Source organism: Thamnophis elegans, chromosome 6, assembly GCF_009769535.1.
Source record: "Thamnophis elegans isolate rThaEle1 chromosome 6, rThaEle1.pri, whole genome shotgun sequence".
In the NCBI taxonomy this organism is placed as follows: domain Eukaryota; kingdom Metazoa; phylum Chordata; class Lepidosauria; order Squamata; family Colubridae; genus Thamnophis; species Thamnophis elegans.
Genome location: NC_045546.1, coordinates 54302346 through 54322839, shown reverse-complemented (window position 1 = coordinate 54322839; position 20494 = coordinate 54302346). Strand labels below are relative to the sequence as shown.

The 20494-nt window shown below is 38.0% G+C and overlaps 1 protein-coding gene across 5 annotated transcripts in view; it reads left to right on the top strand.

Annotated features, from left to right (window-relative positions):
- The first annotated feature begins 8542 nt into the window (after positions 1-8542).
- The window catches only part of BRWD1 (bromodomain and WD repeat domain containing 1), a 92671-nt gene continuing 80719 nt past the window's right edge, over positions 8543-20494 (top strand). For 3 of the 5 annotated variants that reach the window (XM_032219205.1, XM_032219207.1, XM_032219204.1), the window contains exons 1-7: positions 8554-9316; positions 9524-9582; positions 9707-9736; positions 9899-9958; positions 11588-11738; positions 17657-17755; positions 18262-18422. In XM_032219205.1, coding sequence (XP_032075096.1) covers positions 9163-9316; positions 9524-9582; positions 9707-9736; positions 9899-9958; positions 11588-11738; positions 17657-17755; positions 18262-18422 — 714 coding nt within the window. In that variant the 5' untranslated portion in view covers positions 8554-9162. Of the gene's footprint in view, positions 9317-9523; positions 9583-9706; positions 9737-9898; positions 9959-11587; positions 11739-17656; positions 17756-18261; positions 18423-20494 lie in introns of all 5 variants that reach the window. The other 2 variants (XM_032219208.1, XM_032219206.1) reach the window with 2 other exon arrangements.

Here is a 20494-nt window from a genome sequence, read left to right as displayed (position 1 = left end):
TGGCATAGTTAAGGATGAAGGATGTCTAAATAACTGTAGTCAACTAAAAGTGGAGGTATAATGATGTCAATATGGTAAACATTTGAGTTAAGATATTTGAATTAATATGAATTAATGGAAGAGATGCACCAAAACATGTTGTAACCAGCTGATATACTTTTTTTATATTATATACCTGTGTTGTTGGTTTTTTTTCATTTTTTTTTCTTTTGTTTTTCTTTTCCCCCCCCGCCTTGTTTTTTGTTCTTTTTGTCTTCTTTGTTTTTTTATTTTTATTTTATTTTTTCTTTTCCCACTGGTGTGGGCATGTGTTGTTTAAGTAACAAAAATTATTATTATTATTATTTTTTAATAACAACAATATGGTAAACATTTGAGTTAAGATATTTGAATTAATATGAATTAATGGAAGAGATGCACCAAAACATGTTGTAACCAGCTGATATACTTTTTTATAATATATACCTGTGGTTTTTTTTGTTTTTGTTTTTGTTTTTTGTCTTTGTTTTTCTTTTGTTTTTCTTTCTTTCTTTCTTTTTTTTTCCCTGCCTTGTTTTTTGTTCTTTTTGTTTTCTCTGTGTTTTGATTTTTTCCTTTCCCACTGGTGTGGGCATGTGTTGTTTAAGTAACAAAAATTATTTTTTTTTAAATAACAATTGTAGTCAAATGAAAATGGATATATGATGATGGTGACATGTATGAATATTTGAGTTAAAATGCTCGAGTTAACATGAATTATGTTTGTTGACTGTGGAAGAGATGCACAAAAGTCTATTTGTAACCAACTGATACACTTTCTATAGCATGTAAAGAAGGATGTTGTATTTGTTTTAAATTAAAAATTAAAAATTTTTAATTAAAAAAAGGTTCTGCACCCTCTTGTGAGCAAACCTGATGCCACCATTGCCGACTACCTGAAGGCTTGTCGGGTGGTTGGCACTAACACCTTTAACATGGAAACCTTGGCCATGGCCATTCAGGGAGCTTCCCGAAATAATCCTAAATCAGGCAACTGTTTTAATTGTGGGAAGCCTGGCCATTTTCGCTCTCAGTGCCGTGCACCCGGGGGTGGGGCCGCTGCCGCAGGCTCTCGCCCACTGAAGCCAAAAACTGTCTGTCCTGTTGCAAAAGGGGACTTCATTGGGCAAATCAATGTCGCACAAACCCCATGCCTAAACCTGACTCACAGTTGGGAAACTAATCCTGGGGCATTCAGCCAGCCCCACACAAAAGGCTGATTCTTATTTTCCTTTTTATTTCAATCTCTTGGCAAGTGAATCAATTGATGCCCCAATGCCTGGCTCTTCTTATTTTCTTCCGGTCATCCTGGCTACCTCTCTTCCATTACCCCCTACGATGCCTCTCTTGGTCTTTCCTCATCATGATTTCATGTCTCAAGGAGTTCTTGCTACTCCCTTTCTTACTGACTCTTCTGATTTCTCTTCTGTTGCTTTGATTTTTATTCCTAATGTCCCAATGCATGTTCCCGAGGGATCTCTGATGGCCACGGCCATTCCGGTACCCCTCGAGACAGACCCAAATGATTACCAAGACAACCATGAAGCCATAGCTATAGAAAAAACAATGAAACATGCCCGCCCCTCAGCTAAATTTCAAATTAAGGGCCGCTCCTTTCTTGGTATTTTAGATACCGGAGCAGACTTTTCGGTCATCCGTGAGGAGGAGTGGCCACCTGATTGGCCTACTGAAGCGTCTCCCGCAGTCCGTGGTGTAGACGGCGTCCAAACGGCAAAAATCAGTAAGCATTGGCTATCCGTTGTTTCTACTGATTCTTCTGTAGTAGCCCATATCAAACCTGTCATTTTGCCCCTTCATATTAATTTGTGGGGCCGTGATCTTATGCATCAATTTAATGCCAAACTAATCTTGCAGTAACTGCTTTCTATTTTGTTTGTCATGTCTTCTTCTGCCTTGCTTTCTGATCCTTTGCGACTAACTTTAAAAACTGAAACCCCTGTCTGGGTCGATCAGTGGCCATTAACTCAGGAAAAGCTCAAGGCTTTAACAGAACTAGTGCAGGAACAATTACAAAAAGGACACATTGAGCCATCCCTGAGCCCGTATAACACCCCAGTGTTTGTTATAAAAAAGAAATCTGGTAAATGGCATTTTTTGCATGATTTGCGGGCTGTTAATAAAATTCTCCAACCCATGGGAGCGCTGCAGTGCGGCCTCCCCAATCCAAATTTGATTCCCCAAGAATGCGATCTCATGATCATTGATTTAAAAGATGCCTTTTTTTCTATACCACTCCATGAAAATGATCACAAACTGTTTGCATTTACTGTTCCGGAATTTAACAATTCCAAACCTGCTTCTCGCTTTCAATGGACAGTCCTGCCTCAGGGAATGCTCAACAGCCCCACTATGTGTCAATATTTTGTAGATAAAACTTTGCAGCCGTATCGGACGGCACACCCTCACTTTTTAATTTACCACTATATGGATGATATCTTAGTAGCGGCATGTGGGCCCCCAGGTACGGTTTTAGCAACATTACCTTTTCTGACTAACCTTCTCCATAAAAATGGCCTGCACATAGCTCCAGAAAAGGTTCAAACAGCACAACCTTTTTTGTACCTGGGTCATAAGCTTTTGGCTTCTCATGCTGCTCCTGCACTGCCAAAATTGGACCTGCCACATACTCCCACATTAGTACAGTTACAGCAATATTTGGGCTCCATTAACTGGGCACGCCCATATATGGGGCTCACAACCCCTCAATTGGCTCCGTTGTTTTCTGCATTAACAATGGGCAAAAACCCTGCAGATGCTATTAAATTAGATGAAACACATCAGCAAGTTTTAAAAGAGGTAAATGAGGCCCTTGCTCAAATTTGGGTGGATCGTCTTCAGGACAACACCCCCTTAGCTTTCATTATATGTAACACTCTTGGGTTTCCCAACAGGAGCCGTGGTGCAAAAAACTTCAAAATTATTAATTATTGAATGGGTACACTTGTCTCACACCCCAGAATCCACTATTTCTCAGAAACCTACCCTTTTTGCAGCTCTAATTACAAAAGCCCGTGTCAGAACAAAGTTGTTGGCCGGAATTGAACCTTCCACGATTTTTGTCCCTTGTTCTTTATCAACTTGGGAGACTTTACTTGCTAACTCGGAAAACCTTTAATTCGCACTTGCTGACTGGCCAGGTGAGATTTCTTGCCATGCACCTCCCGACCCTAGATTGGCTCTTTTGGAAACTGTTCCCCTGCAATGGCACACTCCATATTCCCCTCTCCCGCTTCCTCAAGCCATGACTATTTTTGCTGATGGAAGCAAAACATATGGTGCTTGTGCCTGGCAGCAGAATGGTTGGTGGTGCACAAAAATTACCTCCCCCCCGCAGACTTCCGCTCAGCGTGCGGAGCTTGCTGCCTCTATTTTGGCTTTTTCTACTTTTCCAAATAAACCCTTTAACTTGATTTTGGATAGCCTCTATGTAACTCAGATTGTGAAATCAATCTATGAGGCCTATCTTTCTCCCTCATTGGAACCACAATTACTCTCGCTCTTTTTATCTTTGCAAAAGTTAATTTTTGCTCGCACTCATTTTTTTCATGTTTCCCACATCAGAAGCCATCAGCCCTTCCCTGGGCCTCTCCAGGAAGGCAATGATGTGGCTGACGCTGCAGCAGCGGCTGCTGCCAACTCTTTTTCTCTTTTAACCTTGACAGCTCCCACTCCATGGGAGAGTCATTCCTACTTTCATCAAAACAAGAAAGCGCTCATGAAACAATTTGGCATTACTGCAAATGAGGCCTCTGCCATTGTTCAACAATGCCCCACCTGTAGCCGGCAAGCGCATTCTCTCCCTATGGGAGTTAATCCCAGGGGGACAGAATGTCCCCAAATTTGGCAAATGGATGTGACTCAATATCCATCCTTTGCTCCTTGGAAGTATCTACATGTAATCATAGATACATTCTCTGGCTTCTTGTTTGCTACCCCACAAAGGGGGGAAGCCACAAAACATGTTATCAACCACTGCATTCGAACATTTGCATCTCTGCCTAATTCCTATGTTTCTCCCTCTTTGGACGACTCTCTCCTAAGCCTTTTTCTTACCCTTCAACTCCTTTTGCAATGTCCTGTTTGTCCCTTCTTCCCCGCCCATATTCGTAGCCACTTGTCTTTTTCGGGCATGCTTCAAGAGGGCAATGCCCGGGCAGATGGAGCTGCTTCTGCAGCCTCCTCCATTTTAGTCCTTTCCCCGATTACTCCATGGGATAGTCATGCCTATTTTCATCAGAATAAAAAAGCTCTTATGAAACAATTTCCTCTTTCAGCTCAGGAGGCTTCAGCCATTATTCAACAATGTCCTACCTGTAGCCTTCAAGCACATGCAGTTCCCACCAAACCCTCGGGGTACGCAAAGTTGTCAATTGTGGCAAATGGACGTGACTCAATATTTGCCATTTGCCCCTTGGAAATATTTACATGTTTCCATTGACACCCATTCAGGCTTTATTATGGCCACCCCCCAACGGGGTGAGGCCACCAAACATGTTATTAATCATTGTATTCGGACTTTCTGTATTTTGGGTAACCCAACAGAGTTGAAAACTGATAATGGCCCGGCTTACACTAGTTCCGCCTTTGCGGCGTTTTGCCATCGCTGGTCCATTATCCATAAATTTGGTATTCCTTATAACTCCACTGGTCAAGCGATTGTGGAACGAGCTAATCAAACTTTGAAAACTGCTCTTGCTGCACACTCCAAAAATAAAGGGGAAAATAACCCCGGCTTACCTGTAATACAAAATGTTTTAAATCTTACTCTTTACACTCTCAACTTTCTTAATGTTACTGGCACCCCGGGTCTCACGGTTGCCAGCAGGCATTTTTCTGCTTCTCCCGCAGACTCTCCACGTCCAGAAGTGTACTACCGATGTCTGCCGGACCCGTCCTGGGAAGGTCCTGCCTCCCTCATTACTTGGGGCCGTGGTTACGCCGCAGTTGAAGACCATGGTGAAATTATCTGGACACCTGCTCGCTGTGTTCGGCCTTACATGGTGCCTGCTGATGCTCCCACGGTGTAGTACACATGACTTGGGGGCCTGGGGTCCCAATTCTTATTTACAGGACTTGAAGAAGGTTTCACACCTTTTTAATTTAACTAATTGCTGGATTTGCTTACATATTCCGCCTGATAGCAAAGGTAGCATGGTGTTACACGCTATTCCCTTTAATGAAACAGGATGGAAACAAGCTACGTGGCCTAGAACACAAAGTTTGCTCGGCATCACATATGCTGTAGCCACCCATGTGCAGGAACCTGCTCATTACTGTTTTTCAAGCACAGGCCGATGGACGAATGCAACATATCTTGGCAACTACACTAATTGTAAGACTCTGATTCCGTGGAATGGATTGGCTACTTGTTGTAATGCTATTAATACAACAGCGCCAGATGGAGTCAATAAATACTGGGCTTGCAGTCAAATGCAGATCATGGTACAGTTTGCCAACTCCTCGAAAAAAGGAACTTATGACATACCTAATATGTGGCTCATATGTGGTAGAAGGGCTTACCGACAGACTCCACGAAATTGGCAAGGCGTATGTACGTTGGGATTGTTGGCCCCGGATATATATGCTGTGAAAGAATTACCTAGTGGAAGAATTCGAAATAAATGAGACACCTTCTCCGAATCCCCCGATGTTGGGAGGATCATCCTGGACTCAATTTTCTAGAGGTGTTCTCCCTCCACTAGGTGTTGCTATGAATTATAGAGATTTGCATAAGTTAAATAATTGGACAAGAATACGACATTTGAAGCCCATGTCCAGGATCCGTCTGTGTGTGGTGGCTCTTGATGCATTGATTCCAGCCTCAGTCTACTCCTTGTGAAAGTCCCCAACACTTTTGATTGCCCTTTTCCTGACAATCCTCTCCAGGCTGTGGTCATCCCTGCTGCTTGTGCACCTTTTTCTTCCACACTTTTCTCTTCCACATAACTTTCTATTAATGTGGTTTGATACAGCACTTTGGGAATATCCAACTTTTGCAATTACCCTTTGAGGCTTTCCCTCCTTATGGAGGGTGTCAATGATGGTTTTCTACACAACTGTCAGGTCAGCAGTCTTTCTCATGATTGTGAGTCCTACTGAACCAGACTGAGACCATTTAAAGCAGTGGTAGTCAACCTGGTCCCTACAGCCCACTACTGGGCGTTCCAGTTTTCATGGTGGGAGGTAGGGGTTTGCTGTAACTCTTGCTTTATAAATTTTATAAAGTAAAGTTACTTCCCTACTTTATAAATCACCATTACTGTGGAACTGGTGGGCGTTTAGAAATGTTTACTACTAACAGAGATACAAAAGTGGGCGGTAGGTATAAAAAGGTTGATTACCCCTGATTTAAAGGCTCAGGAACCCTTTGCAGGTGTTATGGCTTAATTAGCTGATTAGAGTGGGACACTGAGCCTAGAATATTGCACCTTTTCACAATATTCTAATATTCTGAGATTGTGGATTTGGGATTTTCAGGAGCTGTAAACCATAATCATCACAATTATGACAAATCACGGCTTGAACTATCTTGCTTTGCATGTAATGAGTATCTCATATATTAGTTTCACCTTTTAAGTTGCATTACTGAAAAATGAACTTTTACATAATATTCTAATTTTTTGAGTTTCACCTGTATTTTATGTCTCATTATTTGCATTCTCCCATTTCTATCTAGAGAAAGCTTTTTGACCTATTGGATGAATCTATATTTGACCCTGAAGAATTTTCTGACTAAGAGACAAGATTTGTAATGAGGCAAACTTTATTATGCATGACTTTGGAACCTAAACATTTCAGTCATTAATCTTGTTAATAATGTCGCAATAACTATAGTGCAATAGTTAACATTGCCCAGTTATAACTCTAAAAGTGCAAAATATACCAGCTCAGCAAATCACATGCTAGCAAGGTCATGCTCAATACCCTATAAGCTAGGCTTCAGCAATGTGAACTGAGGACTACCAGAGGTACAAGCTAGATTTCAAAGAGGCAAAAAATCTAAAGTGCCAACATTTGCTGGGTTATAGATAAATCAAGGGAATTCTAGAAAAACATCAACTTCTGCTTGATGTAGATCACAGCAAACTTTGACAGGTTCTTAAAGAAATGGGAGTACCAGACCACCTAACCTGCTGAGTTTGGTTGAAACTTGGTAGGTGGTGCAAATGAAGGGCAATAAGATCTTGGTTCTGTAGAATAGACCAGCTCAGGCTTTAATGGCCGTTTGATTAAGGTTGGGGAACTATTAAGAGTGAGTCTGTTTCCTGTCTAAAAACATGTTTCTCTGGCTCTGACTTTAATGGCCCATTGACAAAAGTGGGGGCAATAAGTTTCTGCCTCCCTTTTAAGGGGGAGTATTCTGCCCTTTTTAATATTTCCTAAAATATTTAATTTTCACACAGAGAGATAGATGCTAACTTCCTATAAGCTCTAAAACTGTTGATCTGATGTGTGTATATTTTGCTTATTTATGGTAGTTCTAGGTAAATAGACATCATACTATAGCAGTTAGCAAAATCCTGTTCAACTATTGCTCTGCATTCTTTTTCTTTTGGTGGTTGTTAAATCATCTCTGTAGAATTTAGATTTCTAAGTTTTTGAATTGAAAACAGAATATATATAGGTGCAATAATGCAACAATTATGTAGGGGTCCTGGGTGCTCTGAGCTTGCTTGTTTTATTGCATATGTTTTATTACCCAAACTAGGTAACATCATTGGTGCTAGAAAGGTTTGCTGTCAGTTTATATTCTGGTGGCTTGTCCTGTCAGTATTGGTAGGGGTGATCTTAGAGATTCTTTGATTGGACTGTTTACTGTTGGCTCTTTGGCAGTTTCTAGATTGGGGTATTGTTTACTTGATTTTGGGATACTCTTGATAATCTTGGTAATTAATCTATGGTGATCTGGGTACTGATTGCTGGTTGAGAGATGCTTGAGTTCTTTTTGTTCCCTTTTGGGCTGGTCTTTTGCAAAGTCTATAGATGTTGTTAATGTCTATGTGTCTATTGATGCCTAATTTGTCAGAGTGCCAGGCTTCTAGAAATTCCCTGGCATTTTTTGGACTTGACTGATTTAGGATTGTCACATTTTTCCAATTGAAACTACTAAAAATCTGTCTATATCTTGTGAAATAATTCTATTTGAGTATACCCTGACTTTGACTAAAACCAGACTGATTAGTTTCAAATCATTTTCGAGCACTATTTTCAGCTGGAAAAAAATCTTTATGAGACAGTTTAAAATTAAATTAAATTAAAATTAAGTTTAATTGATTCTTATAATCAATAGTAAAGGGATTATTGTAATAGTAACAAGTTGTACTCAGTATATAGATTTGTTATTTTGAAAAAAAACTCTAAACAAGCTCTTACACTTTCGCGTAACTATATGCTGTAATGTATAGCACGTTTTCTTGGGATTATATTGTTGAAATATGAGATGCAAATAATTTTGGTATAAACCAATTTATTAGAAATGAGACTTGAATAAGCGTCCCACTTTTGACAGCAATCTTTAGTTGACCGTTAATGTTCCGTCAAAGCAGTTTCTGCATCTCTGGAAATAAAGCGCCACGTAGCAAAATTGTCTCCAAATGTTTTCGATGAGTATCTAAAAACATTTAAATGCGTTTTTGCATCACTCTCCTTCCTCCAGCGACAATAAATTTCCCCGCCAATACATTTTATGACTCGTTTTGCTTTCTCCCTCTTGGAAGTGGTTCACTGTGGTGCAATTAATAGCATCTCCTTCCGCGTTTAGGCCACACGCCACAATTTTCAGGTGGTCCCCTAATGCAGAGTAGATCGTCCCACTATACCCTATAAGCAAAGAAAAACCAATCAATACCGGCTAGGATTGTATTTTTCTAAGGCAACGTTTTCATTTGTTGCAGAAGATGGACTACTTTTCTCCGCTCCCTTTTTGCCGTCAGTCTTCCCCGCCTCCCCTCGGCCAGCTGACGTCACAGTCGTGTGAGGTTTCACGGCAATAATGGCAGCAACGGGACTGGAAGACATGAATCTGAGGCGCAACGGTTAGGGTGGCGCGCACACCAAAGCGCGCGCGTGCCCGCCGGATCGCTGTCCCTAAGAACTGAGGGGGAGGGGAGCGCTAGCAGGTTTATGTCGAGCCAGGCCTGGGCCGCCGCGCCAGACAGAACACTGAGTCTTAATCTCGATCTGGCGACAGCGGCCGCTACGGAAATGGCCGAGTTGTCGAAGGCCTCCAATTCTGCCTTGGCCGCTGGCGGTCTCTCTATGTCGCTGATTGAATCAGGTAAAACAAAAAGTGAGCGCTGTCGCGAAGGGGACGGGAAAATATGTGAGGTGGACGAGCCCAGCCTCTCAACTCCCCTCACCTCCGACGCCGCCATCTTACTCGTGATCCTGATTATGAATTACAGTCACCTAAGGGGATCTCCCACCCCCTCCCCTCCCTCCAACTGAGCTCAGCTCTGAATTCATCTCTCTCTCTCTCCCGCAGAACTGTATTTCCTCATAGCTCGCTTCTTGGGCGCTGGGCCTTGTAGAAAAGCAGCCGAGGTGAGTTCCGAATCGGCGCCGTACTTCTCGGCTACTCCGAGTAAAAATTCAGAGTGCCCCTCTCGCTTCGGCCAACTGGCGGCGTCTTTTGATTTTAAAGATGTGGTTCTTCCTTTCCCTACAGGTGTTGGTGCGAGAACTGGAACAATATCAGGTCTGCTTGACTTGTTTTAAAATTCTACTTTTCTTTTTTGATACTCAAGTTTTGCTCATAGTTCTTGTTTTTATTTGTGGACATGTCTTTTTCAAGACATTAGTCCAAGAATCCATTGTAACTTCTTTTTCATGTTCCCCCTCCCCCCGCTTTGAACTTTAGTTGCTTCCTAAACGATTGGATTGGGAAGGAAAGGAGCATTACAGACGTTATGAAGACCTGGTGAGATTTAGTGTACAAATGAACTATACAAGCCCATCTAAGATCATCATTATTCTATTAATCATCCTATTTACTGTGATGTATTAATTATTTTGCCAGACAACAAAAAACATAAATGGGACTGCAAACTGTGAATGTTGTCATCACAATGGAGGCGGGGTTTGTGAGACTGTCTCACACACAGGATGAGTTGTGAAAAAACAGCCTTGTTGCTTTTGCCTCCCTGTCTTTCAAAATGAGAAAATATGAAGAGATATTTTTTTCTTAACTAATTTTAGTTTAACAGAGATTGTTGTTTCTGGTTACCTTAAATTTCTCTGCTTTTGAAGATATATTTATTTTCACTCATAACCTGGATCATTCTGTATTTTGTTTGTACTGAAGAAGATTTTTTATTTTTGTTTTAAGAATGCTGCTTAGTAGTCGTGGGGAGCTGATTTTAGGGCTTTCAGGGAGAAAGGGATTCTTAGTGAGTTCATTGAAGCCTAAGATCCTTATCCTTATTTTCTATCTCTCCATTACTTTCCTCCAAATGATGCACAGTTTAAATATTCTTCACAGTATGTTCTCTTAAGAAATCCTGTTTTTAAAGCAAATTCCATTGATAAATAAGTTTCATTTATTTCTTGAAGTTATGAGACTTCTTTAAAATGATGAAACTTTAAAAATATTAGAATTTAAATATTTTTTTGTCTATAGGATTTCCAATGAAAAATACAGTACATAAAATTGAACTGCCAGGTTTTAGTAATTTATAATTAGAAATGTGTTTCTGACATTAGTGAGATTGCTCATTTGGTTCCATGCATTTATCTTCAGAAATATATAATTGTTCTACATTAATGTAATAGCTTCTATCCTGAATTTTCTTCTTGTATCTCTCTCTTACTCTAACTATTACAGTAGATGAAAGTTTCAGAAGTAATAAATTCAGTAGTTGATTTGTTTTATAACAAATGATTCTCTGGATACTAGACATTTTATACTTAAATTGTTTCAAAACCAGATCAATGTATTTAACTTTCATGTTGATCTGAAAAGCAAAATAAGGTGCACACTTTAAGGTGCTTTATTGCAGCAAGTGATACTCCAGATAGGAAAACATATTTGTCATATGAAGTAAAAATTACTAAATGAAAATGTTTTTAAAAATAAAATAGTTTTGATCAGAAAGATATTAAAGGAAGTGATGAAAGAGATTTAATAGATAGCAGCACAAAAAAAGTTTTCTGCTCTTGAAGAGGTGTCCTCGGGATGTTCAGATTTAGGGCAAATTATAGGGGTGTATGATTGTCTTGATTTTATGAAGATAGGATAGTGAAAAACAGCGACTGTTGGCTTCTGGTATTATGTTCCTATTATACATTATGAGTATTTTTGATAGAAGGCAATTAATTAATTTGAAGTTATTATTTTGTTTAATTGTAGCTAAACTAAAGTATCTTTTGGGGAGAGGGAGAAATAATATAAATAGTAAAATGAGGGTGTTTTTTAAAAAGGCTAAATTATGTGCTATCAAGTATTTTCAATAAGGAAGGGATAAATAATTGTTTCTAAAATATTTAGATTATGTAAGCATCTTAAGTTATATTAACTTAAATTTTAATTTTAGTTTTATTTGCATGTTAGGTATTATCTAACAAACATGTGGCTCCAGACCATTTGTTACAAATTTGTAAGCGAATCGGTCCTCTATTGGATAAGGAGATTCCACCCAGCATTCCAAGAGTGAATTCATTGTTGGGTGCTGGGAAACAGTCCCTGCTGCGAACAGCAAAAGGTATATTTAAATTTTGTATATTACATCATTAAATTCTAATGAAATATGTCTGAGCTTAGTATATAAAAAAGTGCACATCTTAGTTTTCCAAATTAGGATGACTGTCCTTAACCATTTAGTGAAAACTGCTTGAACATACTCAGTTCTTTTGAAGATACAGTACATTTCTTTATATTGCTTTGTTTTATTTCATAGTGTTGAAGCATAGAAAATGATAGAGACCATATAGCCAGAGTTCCCTAAGTTGTTGTGATAATTATTCATTATAGTGCTTTTTAGAAAAATAATTTGTTTATTTAAATAACATTTATTTAATGATACTTATATACTTATTTATATATGTATGTATGTATGTGTATGTATGTATGTATATATATATGTTATATTTGTGCTGATAAATAAATAAAGGGAGACTAGTATAGATCTATTTCAAGCTATTTAGCTCTTATCAGCTAGCCATACCCTTACTGGGAATCGTGACTTTAAATATAAATATATAATATATATATATATATACATATACATATACATATACATATACATATACATATACATATACATATACATATACATATATATATATATATATATATATATATATATATATATACATACATACATACATACATACATACATACATACATACATATATATATATATATAGCCTTAGCTTAACAAACTGTAAAGATATAGAGTTTTTCAGTTTCTTAACTGCTTCTCTCTCTTCCTTGCTGATTCATACAGGTGTTCTTTATCCAAACTTGAACAACCTTGAGCCTTTAGAGGTTGTCTTCTTGGCTTGTTTTAGCTTAGAGACAAGACTGAGCACAGAGTACAATAACTTTTTTCCACTTAATACCTGTCTTGGGACTCTTAACACCTGTCCTTGCTGATATCTGGTTATCTTTCTAAATACTGTGGTATTTTCCACCAGCCTCTCTATTCTTCATCTGTCTTTTAATCTGCTTTGTTACTTCTTAGTCCTTGGCTGTACAAGTAGTCCTCAACTTACAATCATAATTGAGCCTGAAATTTCTTAAGTGAGTTTTTCCCCATTTTAAGACACTTCTTGCCACATTTGTTAAATGAATAATTGCATTCTTAAATTAGTAACACGGTTATTAAGTGAATCTGGTTTCTCCATTGAGTTTGCTTGTTAGAAGATCGCAAAAGGGGATTGTAAGACTCTGGGACACTGCAACCGTCATAAATGTGAGACAGTTGTCAGGCATCCAAATGTAAATCACATGACCATGCGGCTGTTGCAATGGTCATAAGTGTGAAAAATGTCACTTTTTCAGTGCTGTGGTAACTTTGAACAGTCACTAAATGTACTGTTGTAAGTTGAGGACTATCTGTAATATGTCCAGACTATGCAGCCCAAGGACAACAGCAGCTATCTAGTGTACACCAATGACCTCCTTCACTGACTAACACTTTCACTGTTTTATGTATTTCCATCAAAAAGCAGATGCATATGCTCTCATATCATTCTGGGGCTTTTGACAATACCTTATAGTGCCATGAAAAAAGTCAATAGTAGTAGTTGAATCATTTTAGTTCAATAGAAAAAATGTATCAAGTATATTATTTTGCTTTCTTGTGAATTATTACTATTTAAGGCATAGTGAAGTGGGACTTTAAACCATGGTTAGATTGAAAACAACAGCATAATCATGTGCAAATACTTTCTTCTGTCTGGCTTGGTTGGATCTCAGTTAACACTAACATAATCGCTAGAACATCTCATCCAAAATTAAAAGCCATTCACCAGAAGAACTAACAGAACGAGCATACAACAATAATACGTGTGCATCAAACATATTAGTATAGTGGCGGTTCCATGTAATGTTCTCAATCGTTCCTTCTTGAATTCTCTCCTGGCTCAGACAGTCTCTCATATGACTCCCCTACACAAAATAATTGTCCCCTTTTTCCATGTTGTCTTCATTGAGTTCTCAGAGAAACTTGGGTGGGTGGAAGCAAAGCCAGTTCAAAGGAATCCTCCACCCTCATATCTGAAGGCCTGTTAGAGCAGGTAGTTGCTATCTGGAAACATTAAATGATTAGCATGTCTTTCCCTCCTCTCCCTTGGGAAGTGAAGGTCTCATCAACCACTATGTCTCCTTCCCCCACCTCCCCAGAGGTGTCCATTCTGTTTGGTAACCTCTTCATTTACAGATTCCATGGGTGGTTCTAATGCAGGGTAGGAAGCTGGGAGTTTGGAAGGCTGTGGCTTTTCTGGGAAATGCTGATGGAATTGTCACACCAAGTCATGTGTATGTCCATATCTGGCATTTCCTCAGAACCTTCGGATTCTAGGTAGTCCTTCCAATTGATCAAATGATGCCTTTGTCCCTTTGTTCTAGATTAGAGTCCAAAATTTCTTCGACTTCATATTCTTCCTCAGCATGTACAATCACTGGTGGAGGCAATCTGTGCTGAGAGTGCATAGGGCTAAGAGGGCCTTTGATTAGCAATGAACAGTGAAAAACTGGGTGGACTTACGTTTCTTAGAAGGCCTAGTAGAAATCAGAAATTTGGTATCCTGTTGACAGCCCTTCCTGCTAATGGGCGTCCACAGCCTTGTTAAGACTGTTTAGATTGTTCAAGCTGCATGTTTCAGTAGGGTTTGGACAGCCAATTGTTCTTGCAAAAAATCTACCGCTGCTGGATGGAGCCTTCAGTGTCTTCAGTAAAACCCTCAGGTGTCTGCTATGCAAAGTTTGAAAGGGAGTCATAACAATCAATGTGTGCAGATTATTCTATGAAAACTCTGTGAGGGGAATACAATAAATCTCTTTGATATATCAGGATGTTGAAGAAGGAGCTATTGTGCAAAAAACTGTTTTAACTCTTCAAACACTGTCTGTGTGCTCATCCAAGCAAATTACACTCTCTTTTTTAATAACTAAGATAGAGGTTTAACCTTATGAGGAAATCTAGGAATAAACTTTCTGTAAAAGTTCACAAAGCCTACAAAACTCTACATATTTGTATTATGGGGAGCCTGACTTGAGAACACTTTGTGCACTTTCTGGGGATCCATTTGGATTCCATCTGTGAAAATGTGGTAACTGAAGAAATCTAACTGTTGCAAGTCAAACACATACTTCTTTAATTTAGCAAAGAGGTACTTTTCCCTCAGCCTTCTTAAGACTTCACACACATGATGGTCATAGAGTTTCTTATCTTCTGAATAGATTAGGAGATCAGCCATATAAATTACTATAAAAATGACAATTTTATCAGAAAAAAATGTGTCATAAATCTAGAAAGCACAGTTCTACAATTTACTAACCCAAACGGCACATAATCAAATTTGTCATATTTGTTTTGAACACTCAAAAATCCAGACCCCTTCTTGATTCTTGATAAGATTACTGTATATTTTGGAGGTCTAGTATGCACACATTTTTCAATCTAAGTCCGATATCAGTAGTAAAGATCTCTTATTGTAATCACAGTAAGGGCTTTGTAGTCATGCATGGTGCTGATTCAAACCTCATTAATTGTGGAGAACTTGGGTCTTATTTCTATAGGACAAAGAGTAGGCGCCAAAGCTGGCAATTTTAAAGGTCTAATAAAATCTTTTTTGCAGATTAGAATCCAAATACTGTTTCAAAATTGACAAATCTTTTTCTGACATGCGATGTTGTCTCTTAGCAGAGATTTTAGCCCCGGGACCAAATCAGTTGCACAATCACTGTCTATGTGGGGAAAGGACTAATGGTTCCTCTTCCCCCAAAACAAATACAAAGTCTTTGTACTTAGTCGGTAATTTTGCCACTTCGTCCTTGAAATTTTCTTTTGTCTGTGGCAAAGGGGAAGTTGCTTGCACATGATGGAATTGGTAATGCAGCTGGGATGTGAGGGTGGTGCATGACATTAAGGGGCAATTCTTCTGCATGTTTTGCTATTGTTAGCTACAGTTATTGCTAAATCTATAAAATTGCATTTCTTCTTGCCCATGAGGTAACAGTAATAGTCAAAGTAATAGAATTTTTCAGCAAAATACCTTGATTCAGATAGAATCAAGGTGATTGACACTCACATGTCATTTTCCAAGCCTGGACTCTGTGCTCAGGTCAGTGTTCTCTCACACCCTGGCTAGATGATCTTTCTTCGAGGGCCTTTGGTTGGGCAGGTTCTTACCAAGTTCTCTGAAATAAAAGCAGAGTGCTAGGACTCCATACCTCTGCCTTTCTTCAGCTGCTGTTCTCCTTGCCACCTTTACTTCCGTGGGTTCCTCTTCTCCCAACTCAGTCCCTGCCAGCATGAGTGGCGAGAAGGCTGAATAGTAAGATTTTGAGCTCAGTTCTTTCTGAATTTCTTCTAGGCATCAAATTTCTCCCAGGAATGCATTAATTATCATACAAAGCTGGTAACCTGGTCTAAATTCTAGGGAACTTCTTGTCTTATCAGCTTGGTGGTGATTTTAGCCTTTAGCCTTTGTCTATACTGAGGAGTTAGGGCTACTTTGTTCTACTCCAGATCTATGGATTTAATTTGAATTCAGCTACATACAGCCTGACCCTTCTATTACTCTGTTTAAGCTGGTGGATCTGTACAGTAGCTGCCACTCTGATTGGATCTCCAAAATGATCTTTGAAGTTGTCCATGAAGTTCTGATAATTATCCATAATTGGGCCATTCTTTTTTGGTGATTTTTGGGAGGTACTGGCACTCTTTAACAGATTCAAGATGAAGAATACCCTTGAGAGTCAGTTGAAAGTTCCGCCACTCAATAACACACTGTGGAGCCAGAGCAACCGGAGTTGCTGGCTGTATCAGATTTTGCACCTATTGCACTACCTGAAGTACTGCTCTCAAATTGTATACTTCATTCTTGTCCTATCCTGTTGCCATAGCACAGAATCCATTTTTTCTTCGTTTGCTGCTGCTCTCACTTGGGCATCAGTTGTCATCCAGTTGTTGCTCTCTAGGAGAAAAGTTGATGTGTCTGAGAAGATTAATGTCTGATGCGGATAACCACATCTACAGATGCAGAGTTCAATTAGCTGTTTTATTGTTCAAGCCTAATACCGAGGAATCTTCTCAGATTGCCCTCTTGTGCCCACGTAGAGATTCCAGACTAATTTCCCTTTTGATTCCTCCCCCTGGCTTGGCCAGTCTCTCAATAGCCAAGTTAATTTATAGCTAAACAAAACTTTGATGGTATTTTATAAGTGTTTCTTTCTATTTTTGCTGCTATTCCTATTATAAGCATCCTGTTTTTCTTCAGCCTCTTATACCAGAAATGTAATTTTCTTTCAATTCATTTTCACATGCATGACTTTCTCCTAAGAAGCAGTTAAAGACTGACAGTTGTTTTCACGCAATGGAAAATGCTAATATGTAACAGGGGAAATACAATTTAAAAATTAAGATAGAGTATTGAAAGACATAAAATTACTCAAGTGGATCTTGCTACTAAACAGTTCAATCTTGGAATTGAGTTAAATCTTGTAAATATCTGCAGTCTTTTATAATGTCTTGACAAATTTATTAAGCACAATCATAATGATTACCATAAAATATTTTCCCCATGAGCTTAGCAGTCTTTTAGTCACCAAGAAAGGTTGTTGATTCAAATGTGAAAATACTGTGTTAAGTAGGCTGTTTTTAAAGAAAATTCAATTTGAAATACATTTTAAATTTTGTCTCTATGTTACATACATTTTTAAATTCACAAAATCCTCATATGACATATAGAATGTTTTATATGTGAAAAGGTACATTATTGCAAAGCTCTGAAGACATTTTTGAAATGAACTTATCTCTTTGGTGATTGCACTTGAACAGTATTCTTAACAGGATAATATATGACATTATCTTTTTTCAGGATATTTTTAATGTTCTGATTTAGCTAGAATCCTAATGTTACTTTTTGTACAACTAAAATACACTTTTGCAGATTGCAAATATACAAATTGGAAAGGCTCAGGTATTGCTGCTCTCCATAGAGGAAGACCACCTGAAATACCTATTAACTGTGGCAGAAAACCAAGTCTAGGTAAGTGAATGTTTTTTTCTCTTAATATCCTATGCTCACACATTTTTTTTACTTCTGCTAAAAATGTATGCTGTTTATCTTACTGAAATGTATTATTTAATGCAATTGCAATGATTAGAATCAAAATATTAGCAGTACACTTGATAGGAATAATCTTAAATTAAAAATTGCTGCAAAAATGTACAAAAATGCTGCATGTTTTGTACTTTCACCTTATCTGTTAACTTCTCTGTTAATACTTGCTCTGAAACCTCAACCCAACAAAATTTTGTATTTAATTAATCCCTTGCCTTTAAAACAAACACATTTTGTGTTCTAGCTATCTAGAAAGGAGAGAATAAAGTTTCAAGCTAGATAGAAGATGTAACCTGTTAATAAGTGAACTTCATTTTTTCCATATTAGTTATTGCAGCATAAATAACCATTGATCAGAAATCCTATATAATCTGAGTGATTATCCTTTCCCTTTAAAAATTACATAATCTTAACATTTTTTCCTATTTTAGTGGAATTAAATTATGCAAAACAATTGACTGGATGTACACGATACAGTTGTTCATTCCCAGAAAATATGTACCAACATATAAAGATGCATAGACGGATTCTTGGTCATCTTTCTGCAGTCTATTGTGTAGCATTTGATAGGACTGGACATAGGATATTCACTGTGAGTTTATTTATTTCTTTGATAGAAGTATATGATTTGCCTGATAGATATGGAGTTCTGGATGACTAACAAATACAATAAAATTATTATTAAAAGCAATCAAAAACATACATATGTGCATAGAGCAAAATGAGTTCACCTAATATCTGGATCCTATAATTTGTGAAAAAGCTGGGTTTTTAATGGCTTCTGAAAAGCCAGCAAAGTCAGTATCATCCAAATCATGGGGGTTCTGATTTTCTCCTGGATCCCATTAGATAGCATTGTTTCATTGAGGGAGCTTAGAGCATATCCACCCAATTGGACATCATAGGATAAGCAGAGATAATTAGAAACAGGTTTATTGTTTATTGTTGAAGTTGTATGTTTGGAATTTAATAGAAAATGAAGAAACATGAACTTTAACAATTCATATTAAGTAAAAGTAAATATTGAAATCTGGCCTAGATGGAATTTGGTATTTTATTTTACACAGATTATGGTGAAATATAAATTTTCTGGTAAAGTGACTTAAACAAATATGTTAAAGACTACAAGATTTCAGCGAAACAGGAAATATGCCAGGTATCAGAATTTGTATTGGTGGATACTGGGATAGGAAGAAAGCTTCCATAATCATCTTGAATGAAATCCAGATCTGGCAAATCCTTTTAGAGTAAAGTCACTCATTTTCATTAATATCATGAAATCTTGATTTAAATGTGTTCCTGTTTAACTAACTTTGGAAAAGGCTCACCATTGATTTTTGAAGTCTGTTCAGACAAATGAGGCAATTTACACCAATGAATGTAATTTGTTTAATAATAATATATTTATTTTAATATGCATATTTCTGTAATTTGTTAATACAAATTACAAAAACATAAATTTTGTAATTTTATTAATTACATCAATTGTGCAATTTCAGATTTAACAAACATTCGGTTTTATTGGACATCTTTTCTTGAAATGATCCATTACAGGGAGGTTTTACTGCTTATACTGTACCTGGTACAAGAAGCCAGGTTCTGTATGTCCATTCTCAAACCTAAACTGCTTGAGAGCCATAGGATTCAAAGCATGATTGTTAATTTCACCAAGTCCTATTTAAAAGATAATTTGCTACATTTATTTTATAGCTCATTATGAAACTGATAATTAATTTGTATGGTGATAAAATAGTAGCTGTGAATAGAACATTCTATCGTTGCAAGCTTCTCTTCTATTAAGAAATGCTTTTGCTTTCAGATTAACATTCCTTAAGAAATCAAAATAAGGCAGAGCTAAGGAAACAATAGAAGTGAGAATAATTGTAAAAAAGTTAAAAATATTTTATCAGGAAATATATTTGTGCTAAGTTAAATATCACTTAATGGCAATATATTGATCCATTAGTTACTTTCTTTGTCTATTTATTTGGTATATCAGTCTATTAAACCTAAATTGTAATCAGGGTAGACTACTACAGACTGTAAATTAAGTTTACATTTTGAGCTATATCATGCAAAATTTATGCCACCATTTAAATAGAGCTAAATTATAAATGGTAATGTAAAAACCACAGTGTTGTATTCACAAACATTTTGAACTTGAAGAGAACACTTTATGGCTTAGCACAGCGATGGCGAACCTTTTTTGGCTCACATGCCATAAGTGGGGGGAGTGCAGGGGGGGCGTGGGCGGGTGTGCTACACCCATAATGCAATGCATGACCCCCCCAGTGCGCATACGCGCACTACAGCCCCCCCTTTTTTGCATGATTTTTTCGCCCTCCCCAGGCTTCAGAGGCTTTATAGGAGCCTAGGGAGGGAGAAAACAGCCTCCCCCGTCCCCCAGAAGCCCTCTGGAGGCTTCCCTAAAGTCACTTCCAGTTTGCTCAGAGGGTCGTTTTGAGCGCTCCGAAGGCTTCAGAGACCTTTAGGAGGCTTCCCTGAAGCCTTCGGAGCAGTGCCCTGACAAATTGCTCCGTGTGCCACCTGTGGCATGTGTGCCATAGGTTCGCCCTCACTGGCTTAGCATAATGTGTGGGCCAAATCAGTAGGTGTTCATTTTATCTATTACTCAGATGTGTTAACTCATTTCAGAACAGTTTT